At 37.0% G+C, this 17,670-nt stretch overlaps 1 protein-coding gene across 1 annotated transcript in view; it reads left to right on the top strand.

Moving 5' to 3' along the window:
• The window catches only part of PROS1 (protein S), a 76,794-nt gene extending 59,613 nt beyond the window's left edge, over positions 1-17,181 (top strand). The window contains exons 11-15 of the mRNA XM_043593905.1: positions 3,108-3,275; positions 4,549-4,717; positions 10,287-10,435; positions 12,729-12,954; positions 16,779-17,181. Of these exons, the coding sequence (XP_043449840.1) occupies positions 3,108-3,275; positions 4,549-4,717; positions 10,287-10,435; positions 12,729-12,954; positions 16,779-16,939 (873 nt within the window). The 3' untranslated portion in view covers positions 16,940-17,181. The remainder of the gene's footprint in view (positions 1-3,107; positions 3,276-4,548; positions 4,718-10,286; positions 10,436-12,728; positions 12,955-16,778) is intronic.
• Positions 17,182-17,670: the final 489 nt, after the last annotated feature.

The following is a 17,670-nucleotide window of genomic DNA, read 5'->3' as shown; positions in this document are numbered from 1 at the left end:
TCAGGAAAGCCATCTCCGATGAAATCACATCTGACCGGAGACTTGAGGGCACAATCATGAGCAATATATGGGGCAAGATGATTCTGTGCCATATGAACAGCAAGTACAGACCATCAGGCAAGCGGATGTGATTGTTGTATTTGAGGAACAGCGCAAAGCTCAGCATAGATGCAGTGGAGTAAGAGAGGGAGGGAGGAATAGAAAATGAGGTTAGAAATGTGGTCTGGAATAACACCAGGTAGGGCCATGGGGACTCTATTGAGAAATTAGATTTTATGCTAAGTAGAAAGACCTAAGATGATTTTGAGAAGTGACATGATTTAATTTGCATGTATGTTAAAAGATAATGGGGCGCCTGGGTGGCGCAGTCGGTTAAGCGTCCGACTTCAGCCAGGTCACGATCTCATGGTCCCTGAGTTCGAGCCCCGCTTCGGGCTCTGGGCTGATGGCTCAGAGCCTGGAGCCTGTTTCCGATTCTGTGTCTCCCTCTCTCTCTGCCCCTCCCCCGTTCATGCTCTGTCTCTCTCTGTCCCAAAAATAAATAAACGTTGAAAAAAAAATTAAAAAAAAAAAAAAAAAAAAGATAATCAATTCTAGGGGCACCTGGGTGAATCAGTTGATTGGGTTTCGACTCTTGATTTCAGCTGAGATCATGATCTTATGGTCTGTGGGATCGAGCCCCATCTTGGGCTCTGCACTGACAGTGTGGAGCCTGCTTGGGATTCTCTGTCTCTCACTCTGTCTCTGCCCCTCTCCCTCTCCCCCGCCCCTCAAAATAAGCAAACACCAAAAAAAAGAAGATAATCCTAATCAGGACATGATGACTTTGTGGAAACTAGATAGTAGAGAGTAAGAATGAGACAGGATATGGGCTTATGAGACCACTGGACCACTGTAGTAACTCAGTGGAGAGAAGATGGCATCTCTGACTAGAGCGTTGATGGTAGGTGGTGAGAAGTGATCAGATTCTGGATATACTTTTGAGTTTCAGCCTTCAATTTAAGGTAGATAAAAAGTTTTGAATATTCAACATAAAGAGGGGTTTAACAGCCATGAGATTGATTATTGTTTATCTGTGGTTCTAAACTGTCTCATCAAGTGCCCATATATTCATAATGCTCCTTTCCTGTCCTATAATGAAATGCATCAATAATGTAAGCTACTTTTGCATATCCCTAGTAGAAACCAATATAATACCCTAATCACTATAAAAAGAAATAAAGGGAAGTAATTTATAAGAAAATAATACATATTTCAGTATATAAGGGCTCAAGTGCAAGTACAGTATTTGTCAAAGCTTGCTCCTATATGTAGAATAATGTGAAAGCTGCAAATGAAGACTCATGCTGGAGTATTGTATTGGCAATTCAAATACTGTAAATGCATAGATACCATCAGTAAAGGTGATCTTCCAAAATAGTGAGAAACTCTTGGTAAAGATCCACGCAAAACAAACATCAATTCATCCTTGGTTTGCAAGACTGTTGATATTCTTGAAAAATTCAGTGAATGCTGAAATGGTACAAAAAATGTTTTGTGTTCATATATGCCAAACTCAGATAAGCATGAGTACACTCTGCATGAATATCCTGCAGGGATATTCAGAAGGTTTGCAGGATATTGGGCATTTTATTATTTTGCATGACGATCCTCCCTATTACAGGTATCCAGCATCTTGCAATGTGAGCATGCATCCTACTCATTGCAACAGCTAAGTACCCTCCCCACCCCCAAATTTTCCAAATGCCCTGGAGTGGGAGAGTAGAGCCCCCATTTAAAAGTATTTGCATGACTAAGCGGAAAAAGGTCTGAGAACTGAGCTCTGGGGCTTATTATAGAGGTTGAAAAGAAAAGGAGGAGCCCCCAAAAGAGACAGAGATGGAGTGGTAAGACTTCCAGAAGCAAGCTAGGCTGAGGTTCTAGAGGCTAACTTAAATTTCTCCAGAAGGGGAAGGTGTGATGCTAAGTGAAATAAGCCATACAGAGAAAGACAGATGCCATATGGTTTCACTTTTATGTGGATCCTGAGAAACTTAACAGGAACCCATCGGGGAGGGGAAGGAAAAAAAAAGAGGTTAGAGTGGAAGAGAGCCAAAGCATAAGAGACTCTTAAAAACTGAGAACAAACTGAGGGCTGATGGGGGGTGGGAGGGAGGGGAGGGTGGGTGATGGGTATTGAGGAGGGCACCTTTTGGGATGAGCATCGGGTTTTGTATGGAAACCAATTTGACAATAAACTTCATATATTGAACAAAAAACGTTTCTCCAGAAGGGAATAGTCATTTGAGTAAAATGATACTGATTGGCTGCATTGAGGACAGAGCATTGACCAACTTTAAATCTGTAAATGTTACCAAAGTTATTTTACAATAGAGCATAATTTTTCTCTTCCTATAGTGGTGCTTTAACATGCCTACCTTTTCACTTCCATTACTGATGAGTAAAAGAAGAGTTTTCATTTTGAATGCTAGAGTTTTGCTTGAGGAGATTGGTTCTTCAAGTCGTCTTTTTGGGAGGATTTTTTATTGTTGTTTGCCATCACTTTCAATCTTTTTTAAAAAAACAAACCACTTTCAAAATTGGAAAAACCCAATTTAATTTTATGTGTTGTGTTTCCTTATGACCTCAATTACTTTTGAATTTTGAAATAAAATATAATTTGTATGTAATGAACGGAACACTAGAGATACTGATTTCTCATAATTTATATTAAAAATTTATTTCCCTTATTGATTCCATATGTATACTTCCAGACAATTGCAAAATAAGAACACTTAAAAGTTTCCTAAGATTTTGTATAATTACACACTGGGGTTGAAAGATGTATTATAATTGAATGTTTAAATTTAAAAGAATAATATTGATTTTTTTACCTTAAAATATTCATTTACTTTTCAGACAAGAATTATCACTTTAAAACACATTTTTACCACCTTTATAGTAATTAGACATTTCAAATGGGTTTATGACAAATTAATTATTACATTAAAATGATTATTTTGAAAAATTATTTACTGGAATAATACCACGATTTTTTCAATCTTAGTGTTTCAAATGACATGCAGTGATGTTTGGTTGTTTGATAATTTCTGTATTTTTAATTGTAGGTCTCTGTGGAAGAATTAGAATACAGTATTAGTGTAAAAATAGCTAAAGAAGCTGTAATGAATATAAATAAACCCAGAAGCCTTTTTAAGCCTGCAAATGGATTTCTAGAAACTAAAGTTTATTTTGCAGGATTACCTCGGAAAGGGGAGAATGTACTCATTAAACCGGTAATGATCCAAGCTTCTATCATTTATCATGGATGAATTCCTCTTGTCTGTAATAGATTTGAAGATGTGTTTTTCTTATAGTCAAAGAAGTTATTTTGTTGAACACACCAACTGTGACAACTTGAATTGAACAAGGAAAAATCACATAGTGATCCTTGAAATTGTATTAAGGAAATAAGAAAATGAATGTCGTGTTTTTGAGCCCATTTAAATCCCCAGTGTTACCCATGGAGAAGTAGGCCTTTTCAGTTCTCAAGCATCAATTCAATGTTAACATAACTGTCCATATTCAGCTATTGCAGATACAAGTACATTTATTTGAGTCCAAAAATACAATATTTTATGGAAGCCAAAGAATTTTCTTAGGTCTATTTTAGGACTTAAAATTTGGGAGATAGAATAGCGTGTAGGATAGAACTTCTAAAAATCTTAAAAAAAAAATCTTTGCTGGGAGTACAACTTCAGCCTGTCATAAATTGAAGTTATAAATTAAAGATGATTTTCTGCATATGATGTTTGTCTAATAACCATGGAATAGGTTTTATGAAGGAGACTAATCACTGTCCTTGAAGAGCTTTAAAAATTTCATTTGAAGTCACGGGCCTGCCAATTACACTTGCTGATTTACCTTAAATATTTACTATTTTATATCCATCTTTTACTCATGGCAATTCAGTTACCATAACTTTTGAAAGATTTCTGCTATATGGTATAAAACCTGAATTGGTTAAGCCATGTCAGAGTGAATATATCTGTTCCTTTGAAATTGAGAAATCAAGACATTTTATAAGTAAAATAAATTATTCAAAACCTATTGGTAAAATGGCTACTGTGTGTCTCGAGTCTGGATGCTTTTTTGACTGAAGAAAGCAAACGCTTTTGTTCCGAAGACAGTCGGGGTCTGATGGCAAGACAAACCTATATTATAAATGCAACTAAAGAAAGCAGCTTGCAGCCCAGGGCCACAGCTAGTAGCGCACATGGAACTTGAGAGCAGAAAAACCATCTCTGGCTGGGAAAGGCCAGTAGGACTTGAGGTGTTAAAAATCATTAGGATCCCAGTGGGGCTCTGTGATGGCATAAACTGAAAAAGACTGTCCATCTGAAGGATACCTTAAAAAATTAGATAAAATTCGAAACATTTAAAATGTTTAAAAATGTCGTCAAAGAAAGGGTTTTCCCTCTAAATGAAAACTGCATCTGTATTCAGTTAAACCACTCTGAGTCTGACTTGTTTAAGTTGCACTCCTTGACCTATATTTCAATTGGTTAGATTAACCCTCGTCTAGATGGATGTATACGAGGCTGGAATTTGATGAATCAAGGAGCTTCGGGAGTAAAGGAAATTATTCAAGAAAAACAAAATAAGCATTGTCTTGTCACTGTGGAGAAGGGTTCCTACTATCCTGGTTCTGGAGTTGCCCTATTTAGCATAGATTATAGTAAGTGATTTCTCATTTTACTTCTCTTTTCTCATTAATGACTCAATTTATTCATTGACAAACTTCAGTAATTCCTTCAGTAAACATTATGGAGTACTTACTATGTGCCAGGAATGGTGTTAGGCTAATTCATATTGTTATATATTTTTTAAATTAACGTTTTGAAGTATATTAGGGGGAAAAAGTAGTTGAATATGCTTATGTTATTATTTAAAGATTATTGGCACATAACCCGATCAATTTCAAGTAAATTCGATTAACCTATTTTAAGGTTCACCCATTTCTCAGTTGTATTGAGTCTATTGATTAATGCATCAAAAGGATTTGTCTTCATTTCTGGCATTTTCATGTAACTGTTTCTTAAAATGTCCACCCCTCTGTTGAAATTGTCCATCTGTACACATTTTCTACCTGAGCCTTCAACTTATTATTCATAATTATTTTCAATTCCCTGTCTGATAGGTCCAATATCTGAGTCATAGCTAAGACTGGTCATGTTGACTGCTTTGTCTCTTGACGATATGTTGTTTTTCTTTGTTTCCTTCTGAATTGGATAATTTTTGGTTTAAAGATGAGCAACTTATGTAGAATAGTAGAGACAGATAAATAATATTTTTGTCTGGAAATGAGCATATTTCTGCTTTTGCTAGGCCCTTAATAAGGTGGTTGAATCAGTCTCATCAAGAGTTGAGCTGCTTAAGCTTTCTTGTTTCCACGAGTATTCTTCAAATTCCTTTATTGTTACCTAGTGCTTATGGTAGGGAATGGTTTCTAGAGATTTTTCTTAATAGCTGATCCATCGTTAGTTTTAGGTATTCTGTTTAGGGTATGCCTCAAGAAAGTGTCTCTCCATGGTCTTGCTTCACCCCAGAAGAATGCTCTTGTTACTTGACATTTGGTAGCAAGGCAATGGGGTCTGGAGAGCATTCTCTAATGTTCTGGTACAGATTCAATTTTTGGCAGATATTGTATCCTTTGACTTTTCTTTTCCCCCCTCCCAACCACCAGCGGGGGAGATATCTAATGGTCAAGACTCAAGATGTTTTTCTGCTTCTTTTCCATGGTAGGTGCTCTTTGGTTGTTTGTTTTGTTTTTTTCCAGTTTCCTTTCCCCAACCTGAAGATGTAATGGGTCTTTGTATGTGTCCTAATGATGACAAAGTTTGTTGCCTTTCTCCCAAAGCTGTAAGACTTTTGTTGCCTAAAGGAGACAGAGAAGGATCTGGGTGGGACTTTGTATACTCCCTTCAGGTTACTGCTCCTTTCTTCTAGGCCTGCACCAGGAGGGAAGCTTTCTCTAATTTCTTTCTCTGCCCCATTTTTCTCTTGAGTACCCATTTAAGGTCTATGAAGAAGAGCCTATAAATGGGTGTGGATTCCTCATGTGCCTGAAGTTCCCAGGGTTTCTGTATTCTCATATGAGCCCCCATTTGGAATTATCAGTTTGTTAATATTTTTATTTAAATTCTTCTCATCAAATTGTATAGCATCTGGTGTCTGCTCTGCGTAAGAGAGGAAACTCTTCCTGTCTTTCCATGGAAGCACTTATCTTTCTTCAGATTTCTACTTTGTTAGTTGCTCTGCAACCACAGCTCCCTGACAGTTCAAGAAAAATTGTGTTTAAGTATATAATTGGTCTTTTGTTGTTGTGGTTGTAAGGGCAGGAGCAGTGCTATTTCCAGTTTTGTCTACAGTCTTAAGCAGAACAGGAGCTCTTGCCAGACTGATCCAGGTTTTTGTGTGTACAAATAATATATCTGTAATATCCTAGGACATACATCTTTGTACTTCTATATGATTAATTCTGTAGGAGAGAATCTTAGATTCTGTCCGTCAAAGATTATGCAAATGTATAGTTCCTGTTGCTCAGTTACATGCTTTTCCAAAAATGTTTTATGAATTTACACTCCTACCAACAGAATAAGAGAGTTTGTGCTTGAGATTTGTTTCCAATCTGAGAGTTGAAAAATTACAACTTGTAGTTTTACGTATGGTTATCCCAGTGTCTACTGAAGTTGAATATCTCTCCAGATGCTAATTAGCTATTTTTATATCTTAACTATCTTATTAGGTTCTTTGTCTTTTTCTGTTTAGGAGTCCGTTATTTGAGTGACTAAATTTTGCGTCACAAATTTAATGTTATTCTGATATCTCTGCTTTAGGAAAAAATTATATATATATATTTTTTTAATGTTTATTTTCAAGAGAGAGAGCAGGGGAGGGGCAGAGAGAGAGGGAGACACAGAATCCGAAGCAGGCTCAAGGCTCTGAAGCTGTCAGCGCAGAGCCTGACACGGGGCTCAAACCCACAAGCTGTGAGATCATGACCTGAGCTGAAGTCGGATGCTTAACTGACTGGACCACCCAGGCGCCCCAAGAAAAAAATTATATGTGAAATGTGTTTATTTGCAGTCTACGAAGTATTGCTACAGCTTTAAGGATGAATCTTACGCTGGTACTTTTTGTATTCCTAACATAAGTTAATGCAATGTCTTCAACATTAGTTCTGTATATGATTTTTTAAAATGTTTTAACTAAAGTTGATGACTGAATGCAGGAAAAAACTAGGCCCACAATAATTTGCTTGAAGGAAAAACTCCCTGAAGAGAAAATGAGGGGTGGCTGGGTGGCTCACTCAGTTAAGCCTCCTACTTCCACTCAGGTCATGATCTCACGGTTTATGAGTTCAAGCCCTGCATCAGGCTCTGTACTGACAACTCAGAGCCTGGAGCCTGCTTCAGATTCCGTGTCTCCCCCTCTATGCCTCTACCCTACTTGTGCTCTGTCTCTGTCTGTCAAAAATAAATAAACATTAAAAAAAAGAAAATGAAAATAGTTATATTGTGTCTGAAAAAAATCACTTTCATAAGTAATTAGCTATTTCATGGATAACTTGAAAGTGATCAACTTTTTAAAAAATTTTATATCCAAATTAGTTAGCATATAGTGCAATAATGTTTCAGGAGTAGATTCCAGTGATTCATCCCCTCCACATAATACCCAGTGCTCATCCCACCAAGTGTCTTCCTTAATGTCCCTTGTCCATTTAGCCCATCCCCCACCCCAAACCCCTCCAGCAACACTCAATTTGTTCTCTATATTTAAGAGTATCTTATGGTTTGCCCCCATCCCTGTTTTTATATTTTTTTACTTCCCTTCTCTTATGTTCATCTGTTTCATATCTTAAATTCCACATGAGTGAAGTCAAATGATGTCTTTCTCTGACTAATTTTACTTAGCATAATATACTCTAATTCTATCCACGTTGTTGCAAATGGCAAAATTTCATTCTCTTGATTGCCAAGTAATATTCCATTGTGTGTGTGTATATGTATATATATATTTATATATGTATATATATGTGTATGTATATATATATTTATACACACACACACACACACACACACACACACACACACACACACACTACCTCTTCTTTACCCATTCATCAGTTGATGGACATTTGGGCTCTTTCCATACTTTGGCTATTATCAATAGCACTGCTATAAACATTGGGGTGCATGTTTCCCTTCAAAACAGCACACATGTATCCTTTGGATAAATACCTAGTAGTGCAATTGCTGGGTCGCAAGGTAGTTCTATTTTTAATTTTTTGAGGAACCTCCATGCTGCTTTCTAGAGTGGTTGCACCAGTTTGCATTCATACCAGTAGTGGGATTTCTCCGCATCCTCACCAACATCTGTCATTGCCTGAGTTGTTCATTTTAGTCATTCTGACTCGTATGAGGTCATATCTCATTGTGGTTTTGATTTGTATTTCCCTGATGATAAGTGATGTTGAGGATCTTTTCATGTGTCTGTTAGCCATCTGGATGTCTTCTTTGGAAGAGTGTCTATTTGTGTCTTTTGTCCATTTCTTCACTGGATTATTTGTTTTTTGGGTGTTGAGTTTGATATGTTCTTTGTAGATTTTGGATAGTAACCCTTTATCTGATATGTCATTTGCAAATATCTTCTCCCATTCTGTTGGTTGCCTTTTAGTTTTGTTGATTGTTTCCTTCACTGCGCAGAAGCTTTATATCTTGAAGAGGTCCCAGTAGTTCGTTTTTGCTTTTGTTTCCCTTGCCTCCAGAGACGTGTTGAGTAAGAAGTTGCTGTGATGTCAAAGAGGTTTTTGACTGCTTTCTCCTCTAGGATTTTGATGGCTTCCTGTCTTACGTTTAGGTGTTTCATCCATTTTGAGTTTATTTTTGTGAATGATGTAAGAAAGTGACCAGGTTCAATCTTCTGCATGTTGCTGTCCATGTCCAGTTTTCTCAACACCATTTGCTGAAGAGACTGTCTTTATTTCATTGGATATTCTTTCCTACTTTTTCAAAGATTAATTAGTCATACATTTGTGGATCCATTTCTGGGTTTTCTATTCTTTTCTATTGATTTAAGTGTTTGGTTTTGTGCCAGTACCATACTGCCCAAAAGTGACCAACTTTTAAATTAATATTTAAAGTTACATTATAATTTCTGTACATTTGCATGTTTATTTTAGTTTTAGTTTGTTAATATCTTATTGTAAATTTACTTATTTCAAAATGATTATATTTTATATATATATATATATTTTTTTTTTTCTCTTGAGTGGAAATTAAGGATTAGGAGGAAAAAATGTAATAGCATTAGATGTGGCTAAGTGGAAGATCATCTTGTCAGGGGGCCATTATTTTCTCCATTGACATTTACCTTTTCAAAATCTACAAGCAGTATTTGGGCTATTGCTATATATTACTTCTTATTAAATAAGGAAGACTTTATTCAAATTGTGGATTAATATTTTTAGGAATTACAGTGTTTTGGAAACATATCAATTCAACACATGTTTGTTGAGTGACTGCTGTGGAGAACAACATGGTGTTAGAGACATGTAGAGCCTGTACTCTAGTGGGATAGACAATTAACCTAGTAATGAATAAAAAGGATGTTAACTAACTATTATGACAAGAGAATCACAGGAGAAGAGTTCCTGTTAGAATTTCAGAGTCCAGAATTGATTTCAGAGTATTTCTCTGCTATCAAATATCTAACTCCCCTTTGTATAAATCCTTATTTTTCCTTCCCTCTGCTTTGAACTGACCCCCCCCCCCAACTTTAAGGATGAGGAATGGTGGGGTGGTGGGGCTATACCTAAGTGTTCCCTCAGAAATATTATAATAAATTCAGTGAACTTCCTTCTAAATGTGTGCTTTCAAATATGACCACCTTGAGATTTGACCACTGGTGATTATACAGGCGCAAGGAATATCTGTAAAATAGCAAACAGGGAAAATTCATAATAATCTGAAATACCACATCTAGAATTTTATTCTAGAAAGACCAGAAGAATGGGGCTTTATTTATTTGTTTTTTGCCTGCATTTAAAAAAAAAATGGCTTTTGTTTTTCTGTGTTTTTTTTTTTTTTTTTTTTTTGCCTAAGTTATATAGATCATTGAGAAAGGAGAACTAAAATCTTTAGTATTACACGAAAATGGCGTTGAGTATGAATAGGATTGGAATAATTCCTTCTGGTGTACTTTAGGAATACACTGATCCTGCTTCTGTTTTATTGTTTAAACAGATAATATATCCAACGCTGAGGGCTGGCAAGTAAACGTGTCCTTGAATATTCGTCCATCCGCGGGCACTGGTGTTATGTTCGCCTTGGTTTCTGGTTACACCGTGCCCTTTGCCTTGTCTTTGGTAGACTCCGCCTCTGAAAAGCTTCAGGTAACTTTACTAAACCTTAGTGATTCTTGTTTTTCTGTTTTGTTTTGTTATCTGTAAAGTGGATATATTAGCAGTATTTACCTCAAAGTGCTATTTTGAAGATTAAATGAGATAACATATGCAAAGTATTTGGCACACAGTCTCTAGTACATCAGTAAAGACTCCATAAATGTCCATTATTATTACTTTCTTACTGGCTTATTTCCAAGGTCTGATCTAAGAAGTAGGAGAAATTAAAAAGCCTGTTACTGCATCTACAGCCAAGATTAGGTAGACTCACACACAGGCTGCCTCGAGGTTTCCCAGAGTTCATAGAGATCCACCTTTATTTAGAGTTCTGGAAGTTATCATGGGAGTCTGTGCTAACAACATAAAAGTGAGTCTGATTAAAATTCACTCGCAGATATTCTGTGCCTAATTATAATGTTTTGTGCTCTCTGGCACTCTTAATCTTTTCTCCCATGAGTAAATTAGAAAGAACTAGAGAAAAGTAAAACCAGTCCACCTGGCTTCTTGCTGGCAACTCTGATTTCAAATTAGGAGGAAGAACAGGAAAAAACCTCTTGGATAAAAGCAAACATTACCGTTATCAGAAGATCTGTATTATTCAGCCTTCTATTAGAGGCTAATAGCTCTGATCATGTGTCATTGACAGTGGATTCCAACAAGTTATAACAAGAAGCTTGTGTTTATGCCCAGGTTAGTTTGGATGTTCTCTGTAGCTTTTGGAAAGAGACATGTAATTGAATCATGTCTGTAATAATACAAAGATGTGCTGTTTGCAGACTAATGATGATTGCAGAGAGTTGCTAGTGGTTAAGCATAAGCAACCTAAGAGATCCTGCCAAGTTTTTATCTCCAGTCTACCACTAGGAGCTTACTACGTTTTAGATTTCAACTTGATTTCAACTTTTTGTTTGCCTTTTTTTTTTTTTTTTTTTTTTTAATGAAATGGAAATCCTATCTTCAGCACTACATCCATGCAGTAGAGGACATTAAGGCATGCCATGTCTTTGATGTTTATTTGGTCTTTTCTGTGTTTGACTCCATGGCTGCTGCTGCTGCTTCTCCCCCCACCGCCCTCCTCCTGCTCCCCCTCCTTCTCCTCCTTCTCCTTCTTCATTTCCATGTCAGACTGCCTTCTCAAGATCTGTGTGCAGCGTTTCATAACATTATTTCACATACTATTGATCATTCTGGAACAGTTTGTCAGCTGGCCATTTTAAGACTCATATTAGTGAGTTCAAGGATATAGACATGTATAACGGTAACAGATTTCCTCAGACAGCCTGTATTTGTGAAGTAGAGACTTAACATAGGTATCCTGGATTCTTTTTTTTTTTTTTAATTTTTTTTTCAACGTTTATTTATTTTTGGGACAGAGAGAGACAGAGCATGAACGGGGGAGGGGCAGAGAGAGAGGGAGACACAGAATCGGAAACAGGCTCCAGGCTCTGAGCCATCAGCCCAGAGCCTGACGCGGGGCTCGAACTCACGGACCGCGAGATCGTGACCTGGCTGAAGTCGGACGCTTAACCGACTGTGCCACCCAGGCGCCCCTAGGTATCTTGGATTCTTAAGTAAATATTTCAGACTATCTTTCTACCGTCTCATAACATCCATGTTCCTAGTCCCCATTTTATTTTCTTTTTACATTTCTTCCACATACACATATGTTATATGCATAGATCACTGTCAACAAGTTGAGTGAATTGTGTATCAGCACTTTGAAAAGTTAACAAAATGAAAACATTCTGTGTTTTGAATATCATCTGGTGAATACTCTAACTTAGTTCTGGTGAACCCTGGCTTTTCCCTCTCAGGAGTTCTTCGCTCACTTTGTCCCAAGTCTTACAGGATTGCTTGTGTGGCACACAAAACCCTTTCAGTCTTGCTGGCATGTGCTTACTAAAGCACTTTACATTTTCCAAGTCTTTTCCCCAACAAAGGGTTATTCAGCTCCTTCCTCTTTCACATGTAAGTGTTGAAGTTAGGAAGGCTCACAAACAGAAAAATATTGCTTAAGACATGAGTTTAGGCAAACAACTCTCTTGGCTTACTGAATTTTTAGAAGCCACTATACATTTTAGCTGACCCTGAAATTCGTAAAGCTAATGTATATTTTAAAGTTATGATTATTATAACAAAATTTTTAAATTTGAATTGGGAGGCTCTATCATACTTATTTTTTCCTCATTGTAAGTCAGTTTTTGAACTTAAAAACCCCAAAGTCACTCTTAAGTGGCATTACCATTAATACTTGCTTATATTTTGTCCTTGCTCTGTTTTTCAGGATATCCTGGTATCTGTCAAAAATATGGTAGTATCTCGGGTAGAGGCCATAAGTCTGTGTTCCAATGAACAATTCCATCTGGAAGTAAGGGTCAACAGAACCAGTCTGGAACTGTTGACTCCACTTAAAAAAGATATCATCTACTCCGAAGACCTTCAAAGTCAACTTGCCATTTTGGACATAGCAATGAAAGAAAGAGTGTCCACTTACCTGGGTGGCCTTCCAGGTATCTTCTTACTTTTTTTTTTTCAAAGTTATCTTTAAAACATCTTTCAAAGTATGTTTTTAATCAAATTGATACTATTTTAAAATTTTCATTTTAATAAAAGGGCATTAGAAGGGAAGACAAAATTACGGTATCCATTAGTCTTTTCCTGGGGATTTATATTCACATTTTATTGGTACATTTTGTTTATTGATTGTTTTTAATAGTGAACTAAAACTAACCAAGTTTTGCTGACTATCCTAGTCAGAACATATTTATTATTGGGGCGCCTGGGTAGCTCAGTTGGTTGAGCGTCCAACTTCAGCTCAGGTCATGACCTCGCGGTCCATGAGTTCAAGCCCTGCGTCAGGCTCTGTGCTGACAGCTCGGAGCCTGAGCCTGCTTCGGATTCTGTGTTCCCCTCTCTCTCTGCCCCTCCTCCACTCATCCTCTGTCTCTCTCTGTCTTAGAAATAAATAAACATTAAAAAATTTTTAAAAAACATATTTATTATTTCAGTTCATTCTCAAATAGTCTTGTGAGTTTCACATTTATTCTTTAATTCATCCATCATTTGTTTACCTTATATTTATTAAGAACCTACATCCCAGGTACCAGGGACATAGTAATAAAAAAAAAAGATATGATCCCTGTTTCTAAGCCTTTTACAATCTAGTGGTAGAGGCAGTCATTAAGTAACCAGTTAGGAAAATATGAGGATAGTTAAAATAGTGATAACTCCTTTGAAGGAATAGTAGGTATTGCTCTTAGAGCCTGAAAATGGGGACTTGGTCTGGTTGTGGGGGCCAGGAATGAGCTCTCTACAGAAAAGGCTAAGATGTAAATATGATAAATTGAAGGATTAAACTTAACCAAGTAATGGGGTAGGAATTGGAATTAATATGCAAGTGAAATGGTCTATATGTGGGCAGAATGGGGGATTGACACGCTTGAGGAATATATAGAAGATGGGTGTGGTGCGAGCATATTGAGCAAGGGGATGGTAGTACAAGATGAGGCTGTGAACTGGGTGAGGATTTGTAGACCTGGTCTGGGGTCCTGAGTCTTCTTGTAAGAGCCATGGGAGTCTTTAAAAATTTGTAGGCAAGCAAATGGTATGTCAATATACCATGCGTGATGGATGGAGATGGACAGGTGGAAGGCAAAAGTGGATGAGATGAGCTGGGGGCTAATGAAGTAGTAACAAACAGAAGCAACAAGCATCAATCAGTACCTAGTGAACAGTCTGGGCATGTTCAGACTGCTTCAAATGGATCCACTTGTTTAATTTTAATTTTAAATAGACCAGTGAGGTAGGTGCTATTATTATCCCCATATTACAGATGAGAAAGCTGCCGGACTAGGATGATGGCAGTGAAGATGGCACATTGGAGATGTATGTGGAAAACAAAATTAATAGGATTTGGGGCACCTGGGTTTCTCAGTTGGTTGAGCAACTCTTGATTTCAGCTCAGGTCATGATCTCACTGTTCGTGAGATCAAGTCCTGCATCAGGCTCTGTGTTGACAGTGCGGAGCCTGCTTGGGACTTTCTCTCTCCCTCTCTCTCTGCCCCCCCATGCTTCCCCCCTCAAAACAAATAAATAAACATTAAAAATTTTAATAGGGTAGAAAGGCAGGTGTAGGGATCCCCTTCTTAGGTATCTGGCATGTCCAGTTTCGTGGGCGGAGATTCCATTTACCGTAAGATGGGGAAAACTGGAGGAAGAGCACATTCATTTTTAACTTAATATTGGAAAATATGAAATTGGCATCGATCTTTCATTTTAAGTGGCAAAAATAATTGAGGGAGAGAGTTTTTGAGGAATATTTTCTGATACCATTTTCAGGTTATTCTCCTAGGAAAATTCTGAGTTTGATGTCTGGACTTCTAGTAATCTTCATTATATTACTTTAACTGCTCAGGGCCTTCATTTTTGTATATGGAAATTTTATCTGGGTTTTTGAGGAATAGAAGTAAAGATTCTATAAAAGTGATAGATTATGGGGCGCCTGGGTGGCTCAGTCGGTTAAGCATCTGACTTCAGCTCAGGTCATGATCTCACAGCTTGTGAGTTCCAGCCCCGCATCAGGCTCTTTGCTGACGGCTCGGAGCCTGGAGCCTGCTTTGGTTTCTGTGTCTCCCTCTCTCTCTCTGCCCTTCCCCTGCTCACAGTCTCTCTCTCTCTCTCTCTCTCTCTCTCTCTCTCTCTCTCTCAAAAAATAAACGTTAAAAAAATAAACATAAAAAAATTTTATTAAAGTGATAGATTAGACAGAAAATCTATCATTGTTAATTATTACAAAGTTACTTAAGTTACTGTGGATAATTATTAGGAAGTATCATTATTGTTCAAATAAATGAATTCTGTATCAAAATCTACCTCCTTATTTACAAATTAGTTGAACGCAATTTTTGTAAATCAGACAACAAAAGAGTTCAAAAGAGGTAAAACTGTCAAATTTTAGTGGTTCCAGGACTTTTTCACCAACACTTTAGATTGACTTCAGGTAAGATGTGTTTAGAAAAAGAGTGAGGAAAATTGAGGAGAACTGTGACAATTGAGATATTAGGAGTAGAAACAATGGGATAGGTAAATTACCAGTTAACATGCAAAATAGGCATATTGAATTGAATGTTATGAATTAAAAATCAGGGAAAATTGACGATTCTGAGGATTTTTATAATAGTGGCATAATCTTTGATGCTCTGCCAGACTTGAAAGGGTTTCATAAAAAATGCTGTGAGCCCCTAGAAAAGTATGGACTTTATTCACTGTATTGGCAAACTAGAGGTAGAAAATTTGAACTGAATATTTTTTGCATAAGGCACTAAGGAAGAAGAATAAAGGGTGAAAAATGTGCATTGGGAACTAAATTGATGGAGAGAAGATGCCAAAAAAGAAGCAAGTATAGAGATGGATGTTGTTACGATGAATCATAGCTCTTAGGAATTCAAGGGTGTAACTCAAGTATTAAGTCTGATGAAGAAAGTGAAAGTGTAGAAAGGCCCAAAGACCCTAAACTAGTCACTGAAGCATTATTAAAATTATTTTTTAAAACACCAAACAGCACATAAAAGTGAATTCCCTATCATGAGTTGCCATTTTATGCTCAGCAAGAAGCTATTTTTTTGGGAAGATACAGAAATCTGCTTTTATTCTAGCAATAATAAAAGAGATATATTTATCATGACATTTTAAAAAGATTTCCAAGTAGCTATAGTTTGATTTGAAAAATCATTTGAAAAACTGATTTAAAAATGCTTATAAACTATTGTACAAATTTAAAGAGAAAATAATAAGGGTGCCTGGGCGGTTCAGTCAGTTAAGTGTCCCGACTCTTGATTTCGGCTCAGGTCATGATTCCAGGGTCATGGGATCGAGCCCCACATCTGGCTCCACACTGAGCATGGAGCCTGCTTGAGATGTTCTCTCTGTCTCTCTCTGTCTCTCTCTTTCTCTCTCTCTCTGTCTCTCCTGCTCTCATGCTCTCTCTCTCTCAAAAAAATTTTTTCAAAAGAGAAAATAATAAAGTAGAACATCGCAAGTAAGAATATGCTCTTTTCTACTCTTTTTCAAGTGTGTTTACTTATCTTAGGTTTTGATGAGACTGATTGTGTTTATGAAATCAGAGGAACTCATGATATGCTGAATCCAGTGCCAGGCACAATACTTTATATACATGAGTCACTTAATATAAATTTATTGGATAGAATAACATTACTAACATTTGCCTTATGATTAGAATTAGGTTGGAAATGGGAAGTCTGAATAGTTCCTCTAGTTGTAAGCAAATAAGATGCCAAAAGTCTTGGGCTAATATTTTAATGTTCTGTTCTTACAGATATTCCGTTCAGCGCCACGCCAGTGAATGCTTTTTATAATGGCTGTATGGAAATGAACATTAATGGTGTTCAGTTGGATCTGGATGAAGCCATTTCTAAGCATAATGATATTAGAGCTCACTCATGTCCATCAGTTTTGAAAAAAACAAAGAATTCTTAAGGCATCTTTCCTGTGCTGATGATATTTTTTTCCTGTGTGTAATTATACTTACGTTTCAATAATAGCTGAAGGGTTTTTACCTGCAGTGTGCAGGCCTTGATTATTTTATGGTACTTCGACTTTCCTGGAATTTCAAAAAAGGTTGTTTTTCAAGAGAGCAAGACCCTTTTGTGATACAAACCACATTAAAAAATTCTTACCTCTATTGCTGCCTAGAAATTAAATAATGAAATACACAAACATTTCTAATTTGAATTTGTTTTGCTACAAATGACATTTCTTCATGTTTATGTTTGCAAAAGTAAAATTTGGGGCGCCTGGGTGGCGCAGTCGGTTAAGCGTCGGACTTCAGCCAGGTCATGATCTCACGGTCTGTGAGTTCGAGCCCCGCATCGGGCTCTGGGCTGATGGCTCAGAGCTTGGAGCCTGTTTCTGATTCTGTGTCTCCCTCTCTCTTGCCCCTCCCCCGTTCATGCTCTGTCTCTCTCTGAACCAAAAATAAATAAACGTTGAAAAAAAAATTTTTTTTTTAAAGTAAAATTTGATTTTATCACCATGAGTTGGTGCTTAAATATCTGTGTTTTTTTGGAAGGCAGGGAAGTAAACTCAAACAAAAGTGCATGTACTAAATACTTGTGATCATAGCAGATACTATTTTATTTATTTTCATTATTTCCTAATGAAGGCAGAAGGAGAGACAGTGGCCTAAGTATGAATTGAGTGGAAGGCTT

This window comes from Prionailurus bengalensis, chromosome C2 (assembly GCF_016509475.1).
Source record: "Prionailurus bengalensis isolate Pbe53 chromosome C2, Fcat_Pben_1.1_paternal_pri, whole genome shotgun sequence".
Classification (NCBI taxonomy): Eukaryota; Metazoa; Chordata; class Mammalia; order Carnivora; family Felidae; genus Prionailurus; species Prionailurus bengalensis.
The sequence above is the reverse complement of the archived record's forward strand: the minus strand, read 5'-3'. Positions and strand labels throughout refer to the sequence as shown.